The 16,051-nt window shown below is 51.6% G+C and overlaps 1 protein-coding gene across 3 annotated transcripts in view; it reads left to right on the top strand.

Moving 5' to 3' along the window:
- LOC145349516 (dedicator of cytokinesis protein 9-like) overlaps positions 1–16,051 on the top strand; it is a 305,922-nt gene that overhangs the window by 162,807 nt on the left and 127,064 nt on the right. For all 3 annotated transcript variants that reach the window (XM_080198064.1, XM_080198065.1, XM_080198063.1), the window contains exons 9-13: positions 1,908–1,987; positions 7,676–7,747; positions 10,752–10,892; positions 11,528–11,734; positions 14,955–15,077. In XM_080198064.1, coding sequence (XP_080054190.1) covers positions 1,908–1,987; positions 7,676–7,747; positions 10,752–10,892; positions 11,528–11,734; positions 14,955–15,077 — 623 coding nt within the window. The remainder of the gene's footprint in view (positions 1–1,907; positions 1,988–7,675; positions 7,748–10,751; positions 10,893–11,527; positions 11,735–14,954; positions 15,078–16,051) is intronic.

Below are 16,051 nucleotides of genomic sequence, written 5' to 3' on the forward strand. Positions count from 1 at the left end.
GCGCTTGACAAAAAAATACTCTACACTGCTTCAGAATTGTGACATTCCATGTATTCTGGAGCCTTGGTACTTTTTAAAATAGAATGCTGCTTTAATACCAACATTGCCCCTACCTCAGATCATCCACTGCTGAAGCCCTCATCTTGATGTTGTGAGCTCAAGGTGAGATTATTCCAATGCACTCCTGCACGGTGCCCCCCCACCCCACATCCTACTCTGTGTAAACTTGGGATCATCGAAAACTCTGCTTCCACTGCCCTTGTCCCAAGTCCCATTCACCCATTACCCCCCCGCCCCCATGCTCACTGACCTACACTGGTTCCCGATCAAACCACACATCGATTTTAAAATTGGTTTCAAATCCCTTTGTAGCCTTGTCTGTTCCTGTCTCTGTCATTTCTTCCAGCCCCCAAACCCTCCGAGACCTCTGCCCTCTTCTGATTGTGACCTCTTGAGTATTCTCTGATTTGAATCATCCCAGTGTTAGTGGCCGTGCCTTCAGCTACCAGACCCCCGGGCTCAGGAGTTGGTTTCCTCAGTCAATCCCCACCTCTCTATCTCTCTGTCATCCTCTGAGACACCCCTTAAAACCTATCTCTCTGGATAAGCTTTTAATAACTGCCCACCAGCATCACCTTATTGTGCTCGGGTGTCAAACTTTGCTTCATATCACCCCCCCTCTGAAGCACTGTGGGATGCTTTATTAACTTGAAGCTGCTTTAAAAACACCTTGTTGCTCAAGCAAGTTACTGACATAAATATATGGGCGGCACGGTGGTTCGTGCTGCTGCCTCACAGTTCCAGGGACCGGGGTTCGATTCCCAGCTTGGGTCACTGTTTGTGCGGAGTCTGCACATTCTCCCCATGTCTGTGTGGGTTTCCTCTGGATGCTTCCAGTTTCTCAAAGGATGTGCTGGTTCGGTACATGGCCATGCTAAATTCTCCATCAGTGTACCCGAACAGGCGCCGGAGTGTGGTAACTCGGGGATTTTCACGGTAACTTCATTGCAGTTTTAATGTTAAACCAGCCTTCCATCCATTGACTCTGTCCACACTTCCCACTGCCTTGGGAAAGCAGTCAGCATAATTAAGGACCTCACACACCCCAGACATTCTCTATTCCACCTTCTTCCGTCAAGAAAAATATACAAAAGTCTGAGGTCATGTACCAACCGGCTCAAGAACAGTTTCTTCCCTGCTGCTGTCAGACTTTTGAATGGACCTACCTCGCATTAAGCTGATCTTCCTCTACACTCTAGCTATGACTGTAACACTACATTCTGCACTCTCTCCTTTTCTTCTCTATGAACGGTATGCTTTGTCTGTATAGCGCGCAAGAAACAATACTTTTCACTGTATGCTAATATGTGTGACAATAATAAATCAAATCAAAATGTAAGCCCACTTGTGAAACTAATAAATAAGTTTTAACTTTATAACCAATTACTGTATGAGGCATAGCTGGCTTTTCATAAACAAATTGAATTCTCAGGAAATAATGGTGAATTTAGGGTAGAGCTCTGAGGTTATTTGGTTTGCCTTGTTTCCTGCTTCTTGAAATGAGATTCAATCAAAGCGGTTTCACAAACCCCAAATCTCATCCAAAAAAAGTAAGTGCGTTTAAAACGCTTTTTCTTAAATTGCATCGGATGCCTTCTGAAAAATAAACATAAGAACTCATTGTTTACTCGACAAAGCAGAGATATTAATCTAATCAGAATCAGCATTGTTCCGTGACTCAGTTTTTAGACAGATTCTTCAATCGTTTTAAACAAAAATGAGTGAATTCTGTCTGGTTTGGAACTGGCTGAAGTTTAGGAATAGCCTCCTGGAGCAAGAAGCTGGAAATTATTAACTCTTTATGACTTAAAGTTGTTCTAACACTGGCTTTTTTTTTCCATATCTAGTTTCAGATGACGAGTTGTCTGGTCAAGGGAGGTCAGAGCATGTAACCATCTGGGAAAGTCTCCACAATGAATATACAAAGGTGCTGTTTCTCATTTTGCCAGCCCTTTAGTGGTGAAGGCAGTTATAAATGTGGAAATATTTTATTCGTTGTTCTTTTCAAGTATCAAAAAGGCTCCATTTACTGTTACTGAATGGGCGCCCTTATGCGATATTTTTCTAAGAAAGTGAGTGATGTTGTTTAGCTAATCCACAGATTGTCACAGAGAGCTATTTTCCATTAGGTACCACTAAAAAAAGATGTTCTTTTTCACTAATTTTATCTGGTTAGTCTAGCTATTTTTTTCCAGAAAGAGGTGAGAGTTTTTAAAGGCTACTTGCAAAAGGACAGCACTAAATGTCAGCAATATCTTCAGTAATTTTCTCACTGGAGGATGTTTGGGAGATACTATCGACAACTAATCTACACAAAGACCTGAATTTTCTCTCCTGCTCCCGGACCCTGGCAACAGACCAGATGGGAATCTTGAACCCACACTGACAGTGGGACTGACGACACAATCTTCTGGGAGGTGGTTCCTAACTGACGGCATTTCTGACAGTGCGGCGCTCCCTCAGCGCTGACCCTCTGACGGTGCGGCGCTCCCTCAGCGCTGACCCTCTGACGGTGCGGCGCTCCCTCAGCGCTGACCCTCTGACGGTGCGGCGCTCCCTCAGCGCTGACCCTCTGACGGTGCGGCGCTCCCTCAGCGCTGACCCTCTGACGGTGCGGCGCTCCCTCAGCGCTGACCCTCTGACGGTGCGGCGCTCCCTCAGCGCTGACCCTCTGACGGTGCGGCGCTCCCTCAGCGCTGACCCTCTGACGGTGCGGCGCTCCCTCAGCGCTGACCCTCTGACGGTGCGGCGCTCCCTCAGCGCCGACCCTCTGACGGTGCGGCGCTCCCTCAGCGCCGACCCTCTGACGGTGCGGCGCTCCCTCAGCGCCGACCCTCTGACGGTGCGGCGCTCCCTCAGCGCCGACCCTCTGACGGTGCGGCGCTCCCTCAGCGCCGACCCTCTGACGGTGCGGCGCTCCCTCAGCGCCGACCCTCTGACGGTGCGGCGCTCCCTCAGCGCCGACCCTCTGACGGTGCGGCGCTCCCTCAGCGCCGACCCTCTGACGGTGCGGCGCTCCCTCAGTGCCGACCCTCTGACGGTGCGGCGCTCCCTCAGCGCCGACCCTCTGACGGTGCGGCGCTCCCTCAGCGCCGACCCTCTGACGGTGCGGCGCTCCCTCAGCGCCGACCCTCTGACGGTGCGGCGCTCCCTCAGCGCCGACCCTCTGACGGTGCGGCGCTCCCTCAGCGCCGACCCTCTGACGGTGCGGCGCTCCCTCAGCGCCGACCCTCTGACGGTGCGGCGCTCCCTCAGCGCCGACCCTCTGACGGTGCGGCGCTCCCTCAGCGCCGACCCTCTGACGGTGCGGCGCTCCCTCAGCGCCGACCCTCTGACGGTGCGGCGCTCCCTCAGCGCCGACCCTCTGACGGTGCGGCGCTCCCTCAGCGCCGACCCTCTGACGGTGCGGCGCTCCCTCAGCGCCGACCCTCTGACGGTGCGGCGCTCCCTCAGCGCCGACCCTCTGACGGTGCGGCGCTCCCTCAGCGCCGACCCTCTGACGGTGCGGCGCTCCCTCAGCGCCGACCCTCTGACGGTGCGGCGCTCCCTCAGCGCCGACCCTCTGACGGTGCGGCGCTCCCTCAGCGCCGACCCTCTGACGGTGCGGCGCTCCCTCAGCGCCGACCCTCTGACGGTGCGGCGCTCCCTCAGCGCCGACCCTCTGACGGTGCGGCGCTCCCTCAGCGCCGACCCTCTGACGGTGCGGCGCTCCCTCAGCGCCGACCCTCTGACGGTGCGGCGCTCCCTCAGCGCCGACCCTCTGACGGTGCGGCGCTCCCTCAGCGCCGACCCTCTGACGGTGCGGCGCTCCCTCAGCGCCGACCCTCTGACGGTGCGGCGCTCCCTCAGCGCCGACCCTCTGACGGTGCGGCGCTCCCTCAGCGCCGACCCTCTGACGGTGCGGCGCTCCCTCAGCGCCGACCCTCTGACGGTGCGGCGCTCCCTCAGCGCCGACCCTCTGACGGTGCGGCGCTCCCTCAGCGCCGACCCTCTGACGGTGCGGCGCTCCCTCAGCGCCGACCCTCTGACGGTGCGGCGCTCCCTCAGCGCCGACCCTCTGACGGTGCGGCGCTCCCTCAGCGCCGACCCTCTGACGGTGCGGCGCTCCCTCAGCGCCGACCCTCTGACGGTGCGGCGCTCCCTCAGCGCCGACCCTCTGACGGTGCGGCGCTCCCTCAGCGCCGACCCTCTGACGGTGCGGCGCTCCCTCAGCGCCGACCCTCTGACGGTGCGGCGCTCCCTCAGCGCCGACCCTCTGACGGTGCGGCGCTCCCTCAGCGCCGACCCTCTGACGGTGCGGCGCTCCCTCAGCGCCGACCCTCTGACGGTGCGGCGCTCCCTCAGCGCCGACCCTCTGACGGTGCGGCGCTCCCTCAGCGCCGACCCTCTGACGGTGCGGCGCTCCCTCAGCGCCGACCCTCTGACGGTGCGGCGCTCCCTCAGCGCCGACCCTCTGACGGTGCGGCGCTCCCTCAGCGCCGACCCTCTGACGGTGCGGCGCTCCCTCAGCGCCGACCCTCTGACGGTGCGGCGCTCCCTCAGCGCCGACCCTCTGACGGTGCGGCGCTCCCTCAGCGCCGACCCTCTGACGGTGCGGCGCTCCCTCAGCGCCGACCCTCTGACGGTGCGGCGCTCCCTCAGCGCCGACCCTCTGACGGTGCGGCGCTCCCTCAGCGCCGACCCTCTGACGGTGCGGCGCTCCCTCAGCGCCGACCCTCTGACGGTGCGGCGCTCCCTCAGCGCCGACCCTCTGACGGTGCGGCGCTCCCTCAGCGCCGACCCTCTGACGGTGCGGCGCTCCCTCAGCGCCGACCCTCTGACGGTGCGGCGCTCCCTCAGCGCCGACCCTCTGACGGTGCGGCGCTCCCTCAGCGCCGACCCTCTGACGGTGCGGCGCTCCCTCAGCGCCGACCCTCTGACGGTGCGGCGCTCCCTCAGCGCCGACCCTCTGACGGTGCGGCGCTCCCTCAGCGCCGACCCTCTGACGGTGCGGCGCTCCCTCAGCGCCGACCCTCTGACGGTGCGGCGCTCCCTCAGCGCCGACCCTCTGACGGTGCGGCGCTCCCTCAGCGCCGACCCTCTGACGGTGCGGCGCTCCCTCAGCGCCGACCCTCTGACGGTGCGGCGCTCCCTCAGCGCCGACCCTCTGACGGTGCGGCGCTCCCTCAGCGCCGACCCTCTGACGGTGCGGCGCTCCCTCAGCGCCGACCCTCTGACGGTGCGGCGCTCCCTCAGCGCCGACCCTCTGACGGTGCGGCGCTCCCTCAGCGCCGACCCTCTGACGGTGCGGCGCTCCCTCAGCGCCGACCCTCTGACGGTGCGGCGCTCCCTCAGCGCCGACCCTCTGACGGTGCGGCGCTCCCTCAGCGCCGACCCTCTGACGGTGCGGCGCTCCCTCAGCGCCGACCCTCTGACGGTGCGGCGCTCCCTCAGCGCCGACCCTCTGACGGTGCGGCGCTCCCTCAGCGCCGACCCTCTGACGGTGCGGCGCTCCCTCAGCGCCGACCCTCTGACGGTGCGGCGCTCCCTCAGCGCCGACCCTCTGACGGTGCGGCGCTCCCTCAGCGCCGACCCTCTGACGGTGCGGCGCTCCCTCAGCGCCGACCCTCTGACGGTGCGGCGCTCCCTCAGCGCCGACCCTCTGACGGTGCGGCGCTCCCTCAGCGCCGACCCTCTGACAGTGCGGCGCTCCCTCAGCGCCGACCCTCTGACAGTGCGGCGCTCCCTCAGCACTGACCCTCTGACAGTGCGGCACTCCCTCAGCACTGACCCTCTGACCAACTGACTGACCAGTTGGACCATAACACCTCACATGGTGTGAAGTGATTTACCCTTTGTCCTGCTGGGACACTGTGGGCACAGGGATGTGGCTTCAGCCCCATTTCTGATCATCCAGTTGTGAACTTGTACTGTACCACTGACAAAAATAATATACAGCATAATATTGGATATTGGGAATTCTGCGATGTTAATATACTTAAACCACGAGCTGGTGAATGCAGATTCTTCTATATTACAATATTATCATTGGACATTTCGTAAACTTTGACAGGGATATCCCTCTGCGCTGCTTCCATCAATAGTTTAGATCTTCAATGGAAATGACAGGCTGTGGTTGATGCTAAATCTGATGACAATACTGGAGAGTTAACTAGAATGCTCCCTTTCGATACAAATGTGGAAAACCGTGAATGAATGTATATTGTTGAACGAGGTTGTCTTTCCGAGATCAGAAATGTGAGGTATTGGTACCGAACTTTGTTTTGGAAAACTTGATAGTTTCTGTTGCAAATTGGTAACATGTTATAATCCTAAGGTCTATACAATTGGAGAACTCTCTCAACCTCGCCCACAAGATTAGACCATAAGATATTGGAGCAGAATTAGGCCATTCAGCCCATCGAGTCTGCTCTGCCATTCGATCATGGCTGATATGATTCTCATCCCCATTTTCCTTCTCCCCATAACCCTTGATCCCCTTATTGATCAAGAACCTATCTATCTCTGAATTAAAGACACTCAATGTCCTGGCCTCCACAGCCTTCTGTGTCAATGAGTTCCACAGATTCACCACTCTCTGGCTGAAGAAATTCCTCCTCATCTCTGTTTTAAAGCAGCGTTACTTCACTCTGAGGTTGTGCCCTCGAGTTCTAGTCTCTCCCATTCGTGGAAACAGCCTCTCCATGTCCACTCGATCTAGGTATCTCACTATTCTGTAAGTGTCAATTAGATCCCCCTCTCATCCTTCTGAACTCCATTGAGTGCAGACCCAGACTCATCAACCACTCTTCCTGTGACAAACCCGTCATTCCTGCGATCATTCTTGTGAACCTCCTCTGGACCCCCTCCAAAGCCAGCATATCCTTCCTTAGGTAAGGGGCCCAAAACTGCTCACAATATTCCAACACGTACTTCTGATCTTTATTTATTGTGGACAAATGTGCTGAATTGCTGTGCAGAGGGTGAGTGTACAGCACCCACACTGAAAGGAGGTGTGGGAGGACTGTAATCATTTTTGTAATTGTTTGGTTACTCATCTCACTTCAGGACTGTAATATTAAATTTGACCTACCCACAAGAGCATGAAATTAAAAACCAGAAATGTATAGCATGTTCGCGTCACCCTGCCAACAATAACAAGAACTTGTTTTAATATCATGGAATGCCACCAGGCATTTTCAAACAAAATTTGACGCCAGACCCCGTGAGGCAAAGTGAAGACTTTTGGCCAAGAGGCTAGTCAGAGAGGGAGGTTTTATGGAGTGTGACACCGGAGCAGAGGAAGGATTAGGGAGGGAGTCCCAGAACTTGGAGCCCAGGAAGCCCATTGCCTGACTGCCAATGGGGGGGACAATGGAAATCGGGGGATGCTCCAGAAGCCAGAGTTAGAGGAGGGTTGATATCTTGGAGGGTTATGGGACTGGAGGAGAAATGGGGAGGGGTGAGACGACGGAGGAATCTGAAATTAGAATAAAAAGCAAGCAAATACTGCACGATGAAGGTTTATGTCTGAAGTGACTGTTGACAGTTTTGGTAATTTCTGCTACTTCAGGTTTGCAGTATTCAGTCTCCTCTTTACCGCAAAGACAGAATGTTTCATTTGTTTCCATTGCAGAGCGCAAGAGAAATAGAAACTAAGAAGAACGAGGGACGGTTAAAGCTTTTTGTTTTAGATGCGGATACACAGGTGAGCTTTGATTGTTTATCTGACTCGAGTTGGATCTGATATTTCTCCAGGATTTTGGGATTGAGGTGTTGTGGCTTCAGCAGGAATTTGGGCTACACAAGTTCGATATATTGTAGAATCACAGTCACCCAAGGGGAGACCATTGGGCCCATTGTCCCTGTGCTGGCTCTCTGCAGGAGCAGATCAGTCATTCCCCTTCTCCCTGCAAACATTTTGTCCTGAAATATTTATTCAGTTCCTTTTTGCATGCCACAGTTCAATCTACCCTCACTTTGCTCACAGGCAGTGTGTTCCAGATCCAAAGTGGCACAGTTGTTAGCACTGCTGTCTCACAATGCCAAGGACCCGGGTTTAATTCCAGCCTGGGTGATTGCCTGGGTGGCGTTTACACATTATACCCCGTGTCTGTGTGCGTTTCCTCCGGGTGCTCCAGTTTCCTCCCACAGTCCAAAGATGTGCGGGTTAGGTTGATTGTCTGTGCTAAATTGGCCCTTAGTGTTCCAAAATATGTAGGTTAGAGGAATTAGCGGGGTAAAGTGTAGGATAGATTCTGGGTAGGAATCACTGTTGGTGCAGACATGATGGGCCAAATGGTCTCCTCCTGCACTGCAGAGATTCTATGATTCATTTTACAATTGGCTACTCGCGTTACATCAATGATTCTTATATTTTATCATGAGATGTGGGTGATACTGGAGCCGTACAGAAGAGTTTTGTGGTTGTGGGATCTACGCGATAGGATTTTAACTTGCACCATTATGCTACCTCAGGAATTTTAAATCCTTTGGCGTAGATCCCACAACAATAAGACTGTTGGCTGGGCTGTGACTGAGAGTGCTCCCCTTTTTGGATATCTGGCCTGGGACTGTTGTCTTTGGAAGATAGACTCTTCAAGGGGACAGAGGTTATTGAACCAGACAGGAAGGGTTTTTGATAAGCTGATTGCTTTGTTCTTGTCACGAGTGCGTTGAACAATGAAGATCAGTCGCTATCTCGGTGTTGCTGTTAGAAGCATTCAGGGAAAAGGCTACAGTCGCTCAGATGCCGGGCAGATTGCTTTCTGAACTTGTTCGTGCACAAGAGCTTTTAACAGGAGTTTGATGAATGGATGGGTTTTTGAAATAAATATTTCGGAATGCGAAAGAAAATCTATCGTTCTTACTCAGAACAAAAATCTCTTTACCCCAGTCCTCACCGACTGTGACTGTGAGCCCGAGATTCCCCAGACATCCAGGGGCAACAGCCACCACCCAATCAAACCCCTTAAAAATGTTTTAACCTCATCAATAACATCACCTGTCATTGCCCTGAGTTCCAGGAAAAGGAATCTGCTCAGTCTCTCCACACGGGACTATCTCCCTGTCCGAAAATCAGACTGGAAAACGGACAAGTTAAACAAGAATTCTGTTGATATTTATGTTATCCCAATGGACAACGTAACTGGGTCGGTCTGACGATGTCACTCGCAGAGGTCCTGCCTCACAGTTACGCCGAGTGCCAAGATGAAACTGTTGGAATTATGTGTGGACAATGTTTAACTGGTGTGTAGGGCCTCATAGAGTCATAGAGGTTTACAGCATGGAAACAGGCCCTTCGGCCCAACTTGTCCATGCTGCCCTTTTTTAAACCCGTAAGCTAGTCCCACTTGCCCGCATTTGGTCCATATCCCTCTATACCCATCTTACCCATGTAACTGTCTAAATACTTCTTAAAGGACAAAATTGTACCCGCCTCTACTACTACCTCTGGCAGCTTGTTCCAGACACTCACTACCCTTTGAGTGAGAGAATTCCCCCTCTGGACATTTTTGTCTCTCTCCCCTCTCACCCTAATCCTATGCTGTCTAGTTTTAGACTCCCCTACCTTTAGGAAAAGATATTGGCTATCTAGCTGACCTATGCTCCTCATTATTTTATAGACCTCTATAAGGTCACCCCTCAGTCCCCTACACTCCAGAGAAAGAAGTCGCAGTCTATCCAGCCTCTCCTTATAACTCAAACCATCAAGCCCCAGTAGCATCCCAGTAAATATTTTCTGCTCTGTTTCTAGTTTAATAATATCCTTTCCATAATAGGGTGACAGAATTGTACACTGTATTCCAAGTGTGGCCTTACCAATGTCTTGTACAACTTCAACAAGACGTCCCAACTCCTGTATTCAATGTATTCAATGAAATCAACCATGCTGAATGCCTTCTTCACCACTCTGTCCACCTGTGACTCCACTGAGGAGCTATGGAGTTAAGAATCTACTGATGACCGTGAAACCATTATTGATTTTTGGAAAAACCCATCTGGTTCATTAATGTCCTCTAGGGAAGGAAATCTGCCGTTCTTACCCGGTCTGGCCTGCATGTGACTCCAGAGCCACAGCAATGTGGTTGAATCTCAACTGCCCTCCAAGGGCAACTAGGGATGGGCAATAAATGCAGGCCTGCCTCACACCCATGTCCCACAAACTGAATAAAAAAAAAACTTGAAAAGGAGAGATTTGCAGGGCAGTGGGTCGAATGGGATAGCTTTTTTAATGAGCCAGCATGGGAACAATGGACCAAATGGTCTCATTTTGTGCTGCATGATCCCACAAGCTGCACTTTTTTCCCCAGTCTTTATTGTCCATCCTTAGCTGCCCTCGGAGGGCAGTTGAGAGTCAGCCACATTGCTGTGGCTCTGGACCAAGTAAGGATGGGAGATTTCCTTCCTGAAAGGACATTAGTGAACCAGATGGATTGTCCCGACAATCGACAGTGGTTTCATGGTCATCCGTAGATTCTTAATTTCAGATATATTTTATTGATTTCAGATTCCACTGGAATTTGAACCCGGATCCCCAGAGCATTAGCTGAGGATTAATAGACTAGCGATAATACCATTGCCTCCCCCTATAAATCCAATCTCCTTTATGAAAATTATCATATCAACTTCCCGTGACCTGTTAGACGATGCATTCCAGAGCCTGGTGATCCCTCTTTCTGAATAATTTTATTTTTTTTCCTAAATTTAAGAAACTTGACTTCTCGAGTATCGAACCGGACGTGAAGCCGTTTGAGGAGAAATTTGGGAAACGATTTCTGGTGAAATGCAACGATTTGTCCTTCAATCTGCAGAGCTGTGTGGCTGAAAATGAAGAGGGACCCACAACTAACGTGAGTTCCGTGGTCCCCATGTTGGAGTGTGAGAGGAGAGAGCGTAGCGGGGGCGGGGGAGGATTCTCGTGGACTGATCAGAGACAGAAGCCCAACTCTCATCCAGAAAGACTGAACACAACGAGGCCTTCTTTAAAATCTAGAATGTAGAAGGTCGCGGGGTGACTTGATAGAAACCTCAACATTATGAAAGGGTGGATGTAGAGATAACGGCCAGGATTTTACTACCCGGCTCGCGCGAGGCTAGTAAAACCCTGCCTGCGGCCAACGGAGGATTCCGTTCTCTGAGCCTCGTCTGCCCCGGAATCGAGGTGAGATGCCAGTAAAATTCCGGCCAATGTTTCTGCTTGTGGGGGAGACCAACACGAGAGACCAGAAATCTAATATGAGAATTAACGAGCGACCTCTTTACCCAGTGAGTGAGAGACTTGCTCCCGCAGCGAGTCGCTGAGGTGAACGGTTTAGATCGAGTTCAGAGGAAGCTGAGTAAACACAGACAGAACCTAATCGCGGCAAATGCCGATTGGGTGAGGCTCGTGTGGAGAACGGACGGCAGCGTGGGCCAGATGGGCCGAATGGCCTGTTTCTGTGCTGTAAATTCTATGTAATAACGATAAGTGTTTCTTGCATTTTAGGTGGAACCTTTCTTTGTCACTCTGGCGCTGTTTGATATCAAAAATAATCGAAAGATCTCAGCTGACTTCCACGTTGACCTCAACCACCCGACAGTCCGATACATGTTCTCAAACTCGGCGTCCATCATGAACGGGGGCGATGGTTTAGCCACTTCCCAGAAGCACGTCAATGGCATCCCTGAGGGCATGCTGCAGTATCCCAAACAGGTGAGGAAGGGAGCCCTTTCTGATGACGACATGTCCAGTCTGAAACACCACCTTGTCAAAGTTTAGGAAGCCGGGGAGGAAAAAAAAACCTCATTTCGTTTGGTGTGCTGTGGTTGTGTGGGACAGTTTTGAAGTTAGAAGGAATAGCACAGATGTTTGAAAATGTAATTCCCACACGTGCTGAACTTGCTCCCAGCGAAGAGCGTGTTGATATCAAAGACGGAACCTGAGTCTTCCGGGAAAAGTGCTGCGTTGCGACCGTTTTGTCACCTCTGGCTCAGGGACACAGACAACAAACAAACAGAGGATCAGTAAACTGCTGGAGGAAACAGCACTTCACCTTGCAGTTAGGCACTTTACAGCCTTCTGATGTTTAGTAGCTGCAGACTGACCGTGAACTCACTCCTCAATCTTGACCCTCCCTTTTTTAATCCAAATGTTTGTCTCATCGCACCTTGTAGCGGCATGGTGGCACAGTGCTTAGCGCTGCTGCCTCACAGCTCCAGGGACCCGGGTTCGATTCCCGGCTTGAGTCACTGTCTGTGGGGAGTTTGCATGTTCTCCCCGTGTTTGCGTGGGTTTCCTCCGGGTGCTCTGGTTTCCTCCCACAGTCTGAAAGCTGTGCTGGTTAGGGTGCATTGGCCACGCTAAATTCTCCCTCAATGTACCCGCACAGGCGTTGGATTGTGGCAACTGGGGGATTTTCACAATAAGTTCGTTGCAGTATCAGTGTAAGCCTACTTGTGACATTAATAAATAAACTAAACTGTGCTGATCATAATGCCCTAATTAAACTAAAAAAATCTTCTGCCCTTACTCGGCCTGTATCTCTCTGTTCCCTCCATATTCATGTACCCATCCAGATGACTGAATGTTGCTAATGTGCTTTCTTCCACCATCTCCTCTGGCAGCGCATTCCAGGCATCCACTGCTTTGTGTGAAAAACTTTCCCCGCCCATCTCCCTTAAACTTTCCCCCTCTCACCTTGAACCTGTGTCCTCTTGTAAATGACACTTCCACTCTGGGGAAAAGCTTCTGACCATCCACCCTGTCTTATAATTTCACAGACCTCTGTCGGTCTTTATCTTTCTAATGACAACAATTCTATTTATTCATCCTGTCCTCATAGCCAACACCCTCGAGACCAGGCAACATCCCGGTGAACCTTCTTTGCTCTCTCTCCAAAGCTTCCACGTCCTTCTGGGTAATGTGGTGACCAGAACTGCATGTAGTACTCTAAATGTGGCCTACCCAAGGTTTTATATAGCTGCAACATGATTTCCCAAGTCTTGGATTCAGTGTCGCAGCTGGTAAAGGCAAGCACGCCATATGCCTTCTTAATCATCTTGGCCACCTGTGTTGCCACTTTTAGGGAACCGTGGACCTGTACGCCCAGATCCCTCTGTATGTCAGTGATCATGATTTGGACATTGGACACAGTAAGAAGTCTCACAGCACCGGGTTAAAGTCCAATATTTGGAATCGTGAGTTTTGGGAGCACTGCTCCTTCATCATAGATCATAGAATCTTACAGTACAGAAGGAGGCCACTCAGCCCATCAAATCGGCTCTGACCACAATCCCACCCAGACCCCATCCCCTCAAGCCAATGCATTCACCCTGACACTAAGTATGGCCAATCCACCTAACCCGCACATTTCTGGGCCGTGGGAGAAAACCAGAACACTCGAAGGAAACCCATGCGAACATGGGGAGAAAGTGCAAACTCCACACAGACAGTGACCCAAAGCTGAGAATTGAACCCGGGTCCCTGGCGCTGTGAGACAGCTGTGCTAGCCACTGTGTCACTGTGCCGCCCAAGCTTTGACTTGCTCTGGTAGCCACAGTATTTATATGGCTAGTTCAGTTCACTTTCTGGTCAATGGTAATCCCCAGGATTTTAATAGTGGTGTAATTCAGAAAAGGTGATGCCATTGAATGTCAAGGAGCACGAGGTACATTCTACTTGAAGGAGAAAGGAATAAAAGGATATATTGACTGGGGAAGATGGAGGGCTGGGAGGCAGCTTGTATGGAGCACAAATGCCAGCATGGAGCAGTTGGGCCAAATGGCCTGTAAATAAACCTGCTGTACTTTAACCTGGAGTTGTGAGACTTCCGACTGTGTCAATGATTGTTCTTGGAGAGGGAAGTACAGCAAAAAATGTAGGAGTGGGAAGCAGAGGAGAAAATGGTTGACGGATATAGTGGACTGGACGCAGTTGACCCAATAGTGAATGTCCAGGGTCTGAGCAGGAGAGACAGAGGTGGAGATCCCGGACAGTCAACTTGCTGGGTGAAAAATGACACAAGCAGATGAACAAACAGTGTGGGTTCAAAGGTTTTTGAACTGGTGCCCCAGGTTTTCATCAGTAACAAGAATATTCATGGAAGAGGAAGAAGCTGGGTTGCTGGAGTTAAAATACATGGTGTATGGGGAGGCGATGGCCTGGTGGTGTAATCACTAGACTATTATTAATCCAGAAACTCAACTGATGTCCTGGGGACTCGGGTTCAAATCCCACTACGGCAAATGGTGGAATTAGAATTCAATTAAAAAAAATTTGGAATGAAAGATGGAACTTTACTGGAATGTTCACTCGAGGTTCATACAATCCCAACCAAGGCCAACAGACGATGCTGTTTTCCGAGCGTCGCCCGGAATTGGGGCTGGAGTGCCGGTGAAATTCCAGTCAAAGAATCTATGGATGACCATGAAACCATTGTCGATTGTCGGAAACACCCATCTGGTTCACTGCTGTCCTTTAGGGAAGGAAATCTGCCGTCCTGACCCGGTCTGGCCTACATGTGACTCCAGAGCCACAGCAATGTGGTGCCTTCGGGTAACTAAGGATAGACAATAAATACTGGCCAGCCAGCGATGCCTGTGTCCCAGGAATGAATAATAAAAAATAATAATATAAAAAATAATCATAATAAAATAATAAAAAAGGCTGAAACCACAGCATGACTGTTCTGTTAAACTGCAGTCATTTCTGTAAGTTTTAATTGATGAAATAAACTTCAATTAATAAATTGGAGGCACAGAAATATAAATTTGTCCACAAAGTTGCTTACTTACAAGGTACGTTATAAAGTGCTAATTCAAGCCTGTGTTGCCATTCTGGTTTGATGTGATTAGTAGCCTCTGTGTTTTAGCAGCAGGTTTTGAAGAAAAGGTCTTTAAGGGAATGTTGACTGTTTGAATTTTTTCTTGTTCAGGGGATTTTCTCTGTCACGTGCCCGCATCAGGATATATTTCTCGTTGCTCGTGTGGAGAAGGTTCTGCAAGGAGGCATCACGCAGTGTGCTGAGCCCTACATGAAAAGCTCGGATTCCGCTAAGGTACCAGAGTCAGACAGTAAAGTGACTGCTTCCCTTTAACGGTGAATGTTTCAATGCTGAATCTGTGGAACTCATTGCCACGGAAGGCTGTGGAGGCCGGGTCATTGAGTGCGTTTAAGGCAGAGATAGACAGGTTGTTAGTTGGTAAGGGGATCAAAAGTTGCGGTGGCACAGTGGCTAGCACTGCTGCTTCACAGTGCCGGGGACCCGGGTTCGATTCCCAGCTTGAGTTACTGTTAGTGTGGAGTCTGCATGTTCTCCCCGTGTCTGCATGGCTTCCTCCAACAGTCCAAAGATGTGCGGGTTAGGTGGATTGGCCATGCTAAATTGCCCCTTAGTGTTAGAGGGATTTAGCTAGGGTAAATGCGTGGGGCTATGGAGATAGGGCCTGGGTGGGATTGTTGTCGGTGCAGACTCGATGGGCCGAATGGCCTCCTTCTGCACTGCAGGGATTCTATGAGAATAGAGTTGAGAAACTTAACAGCCATGATTGAATGGTGGAGCAGACTCGATGGGCCGAATGGCCTAATTCTGCTTCTATATCTTTTGGCCTTTAACTTCTTTACAACAACGCTTGTGGAGCAGTCCGATACTGGACCCGTTACCGACTGCATTTACGTAGAGCCTGTCACTATCTCAAGATATTTTGAAACATTTTATAGTCAGTTCAGTCGGTGTTGGTAAAATAGCAGCCTATCCCCGCACAGCAAGCTCCCAGGAGCAGCCCTGTGGTCAGATCTGAGCAGATGTGTGTGTGTGATGGGGATTAAGGAATAACTGTTGGCCAGGACGTCAGACAGGATCAGCCCCGATCTTCAAACAGGGACTGCGGGATTATCTACATCCGCGTGAGGGGACAGTCAGGGCCTCAGTTTAAAGAGGAGCAACTTCTCGCAAAGGGTGGTGAATTTGTGGAACTCAGTGCCCCGTAGCACAGTGGGGCCTGAGCTAAATTGTATCAGGAAGGGGATAGA

This window comes from Carcharhinus amblyrhynchos, chromosome 10 (genome assembly GCF_965287045.1).
Source record: "Carcharhinus amblyrhynchos chromosome 10, sCarAmb.v2.hapA, whole genome shotgun sequence".
NCBI classification, from domain to species: Eukaryota; Metazoa; Chordata; class Chondrichthyes; order Carcharhiniformes; family Carcharhinidae; genus Carcharhinus; species Carcharhinus amblyrhynchos.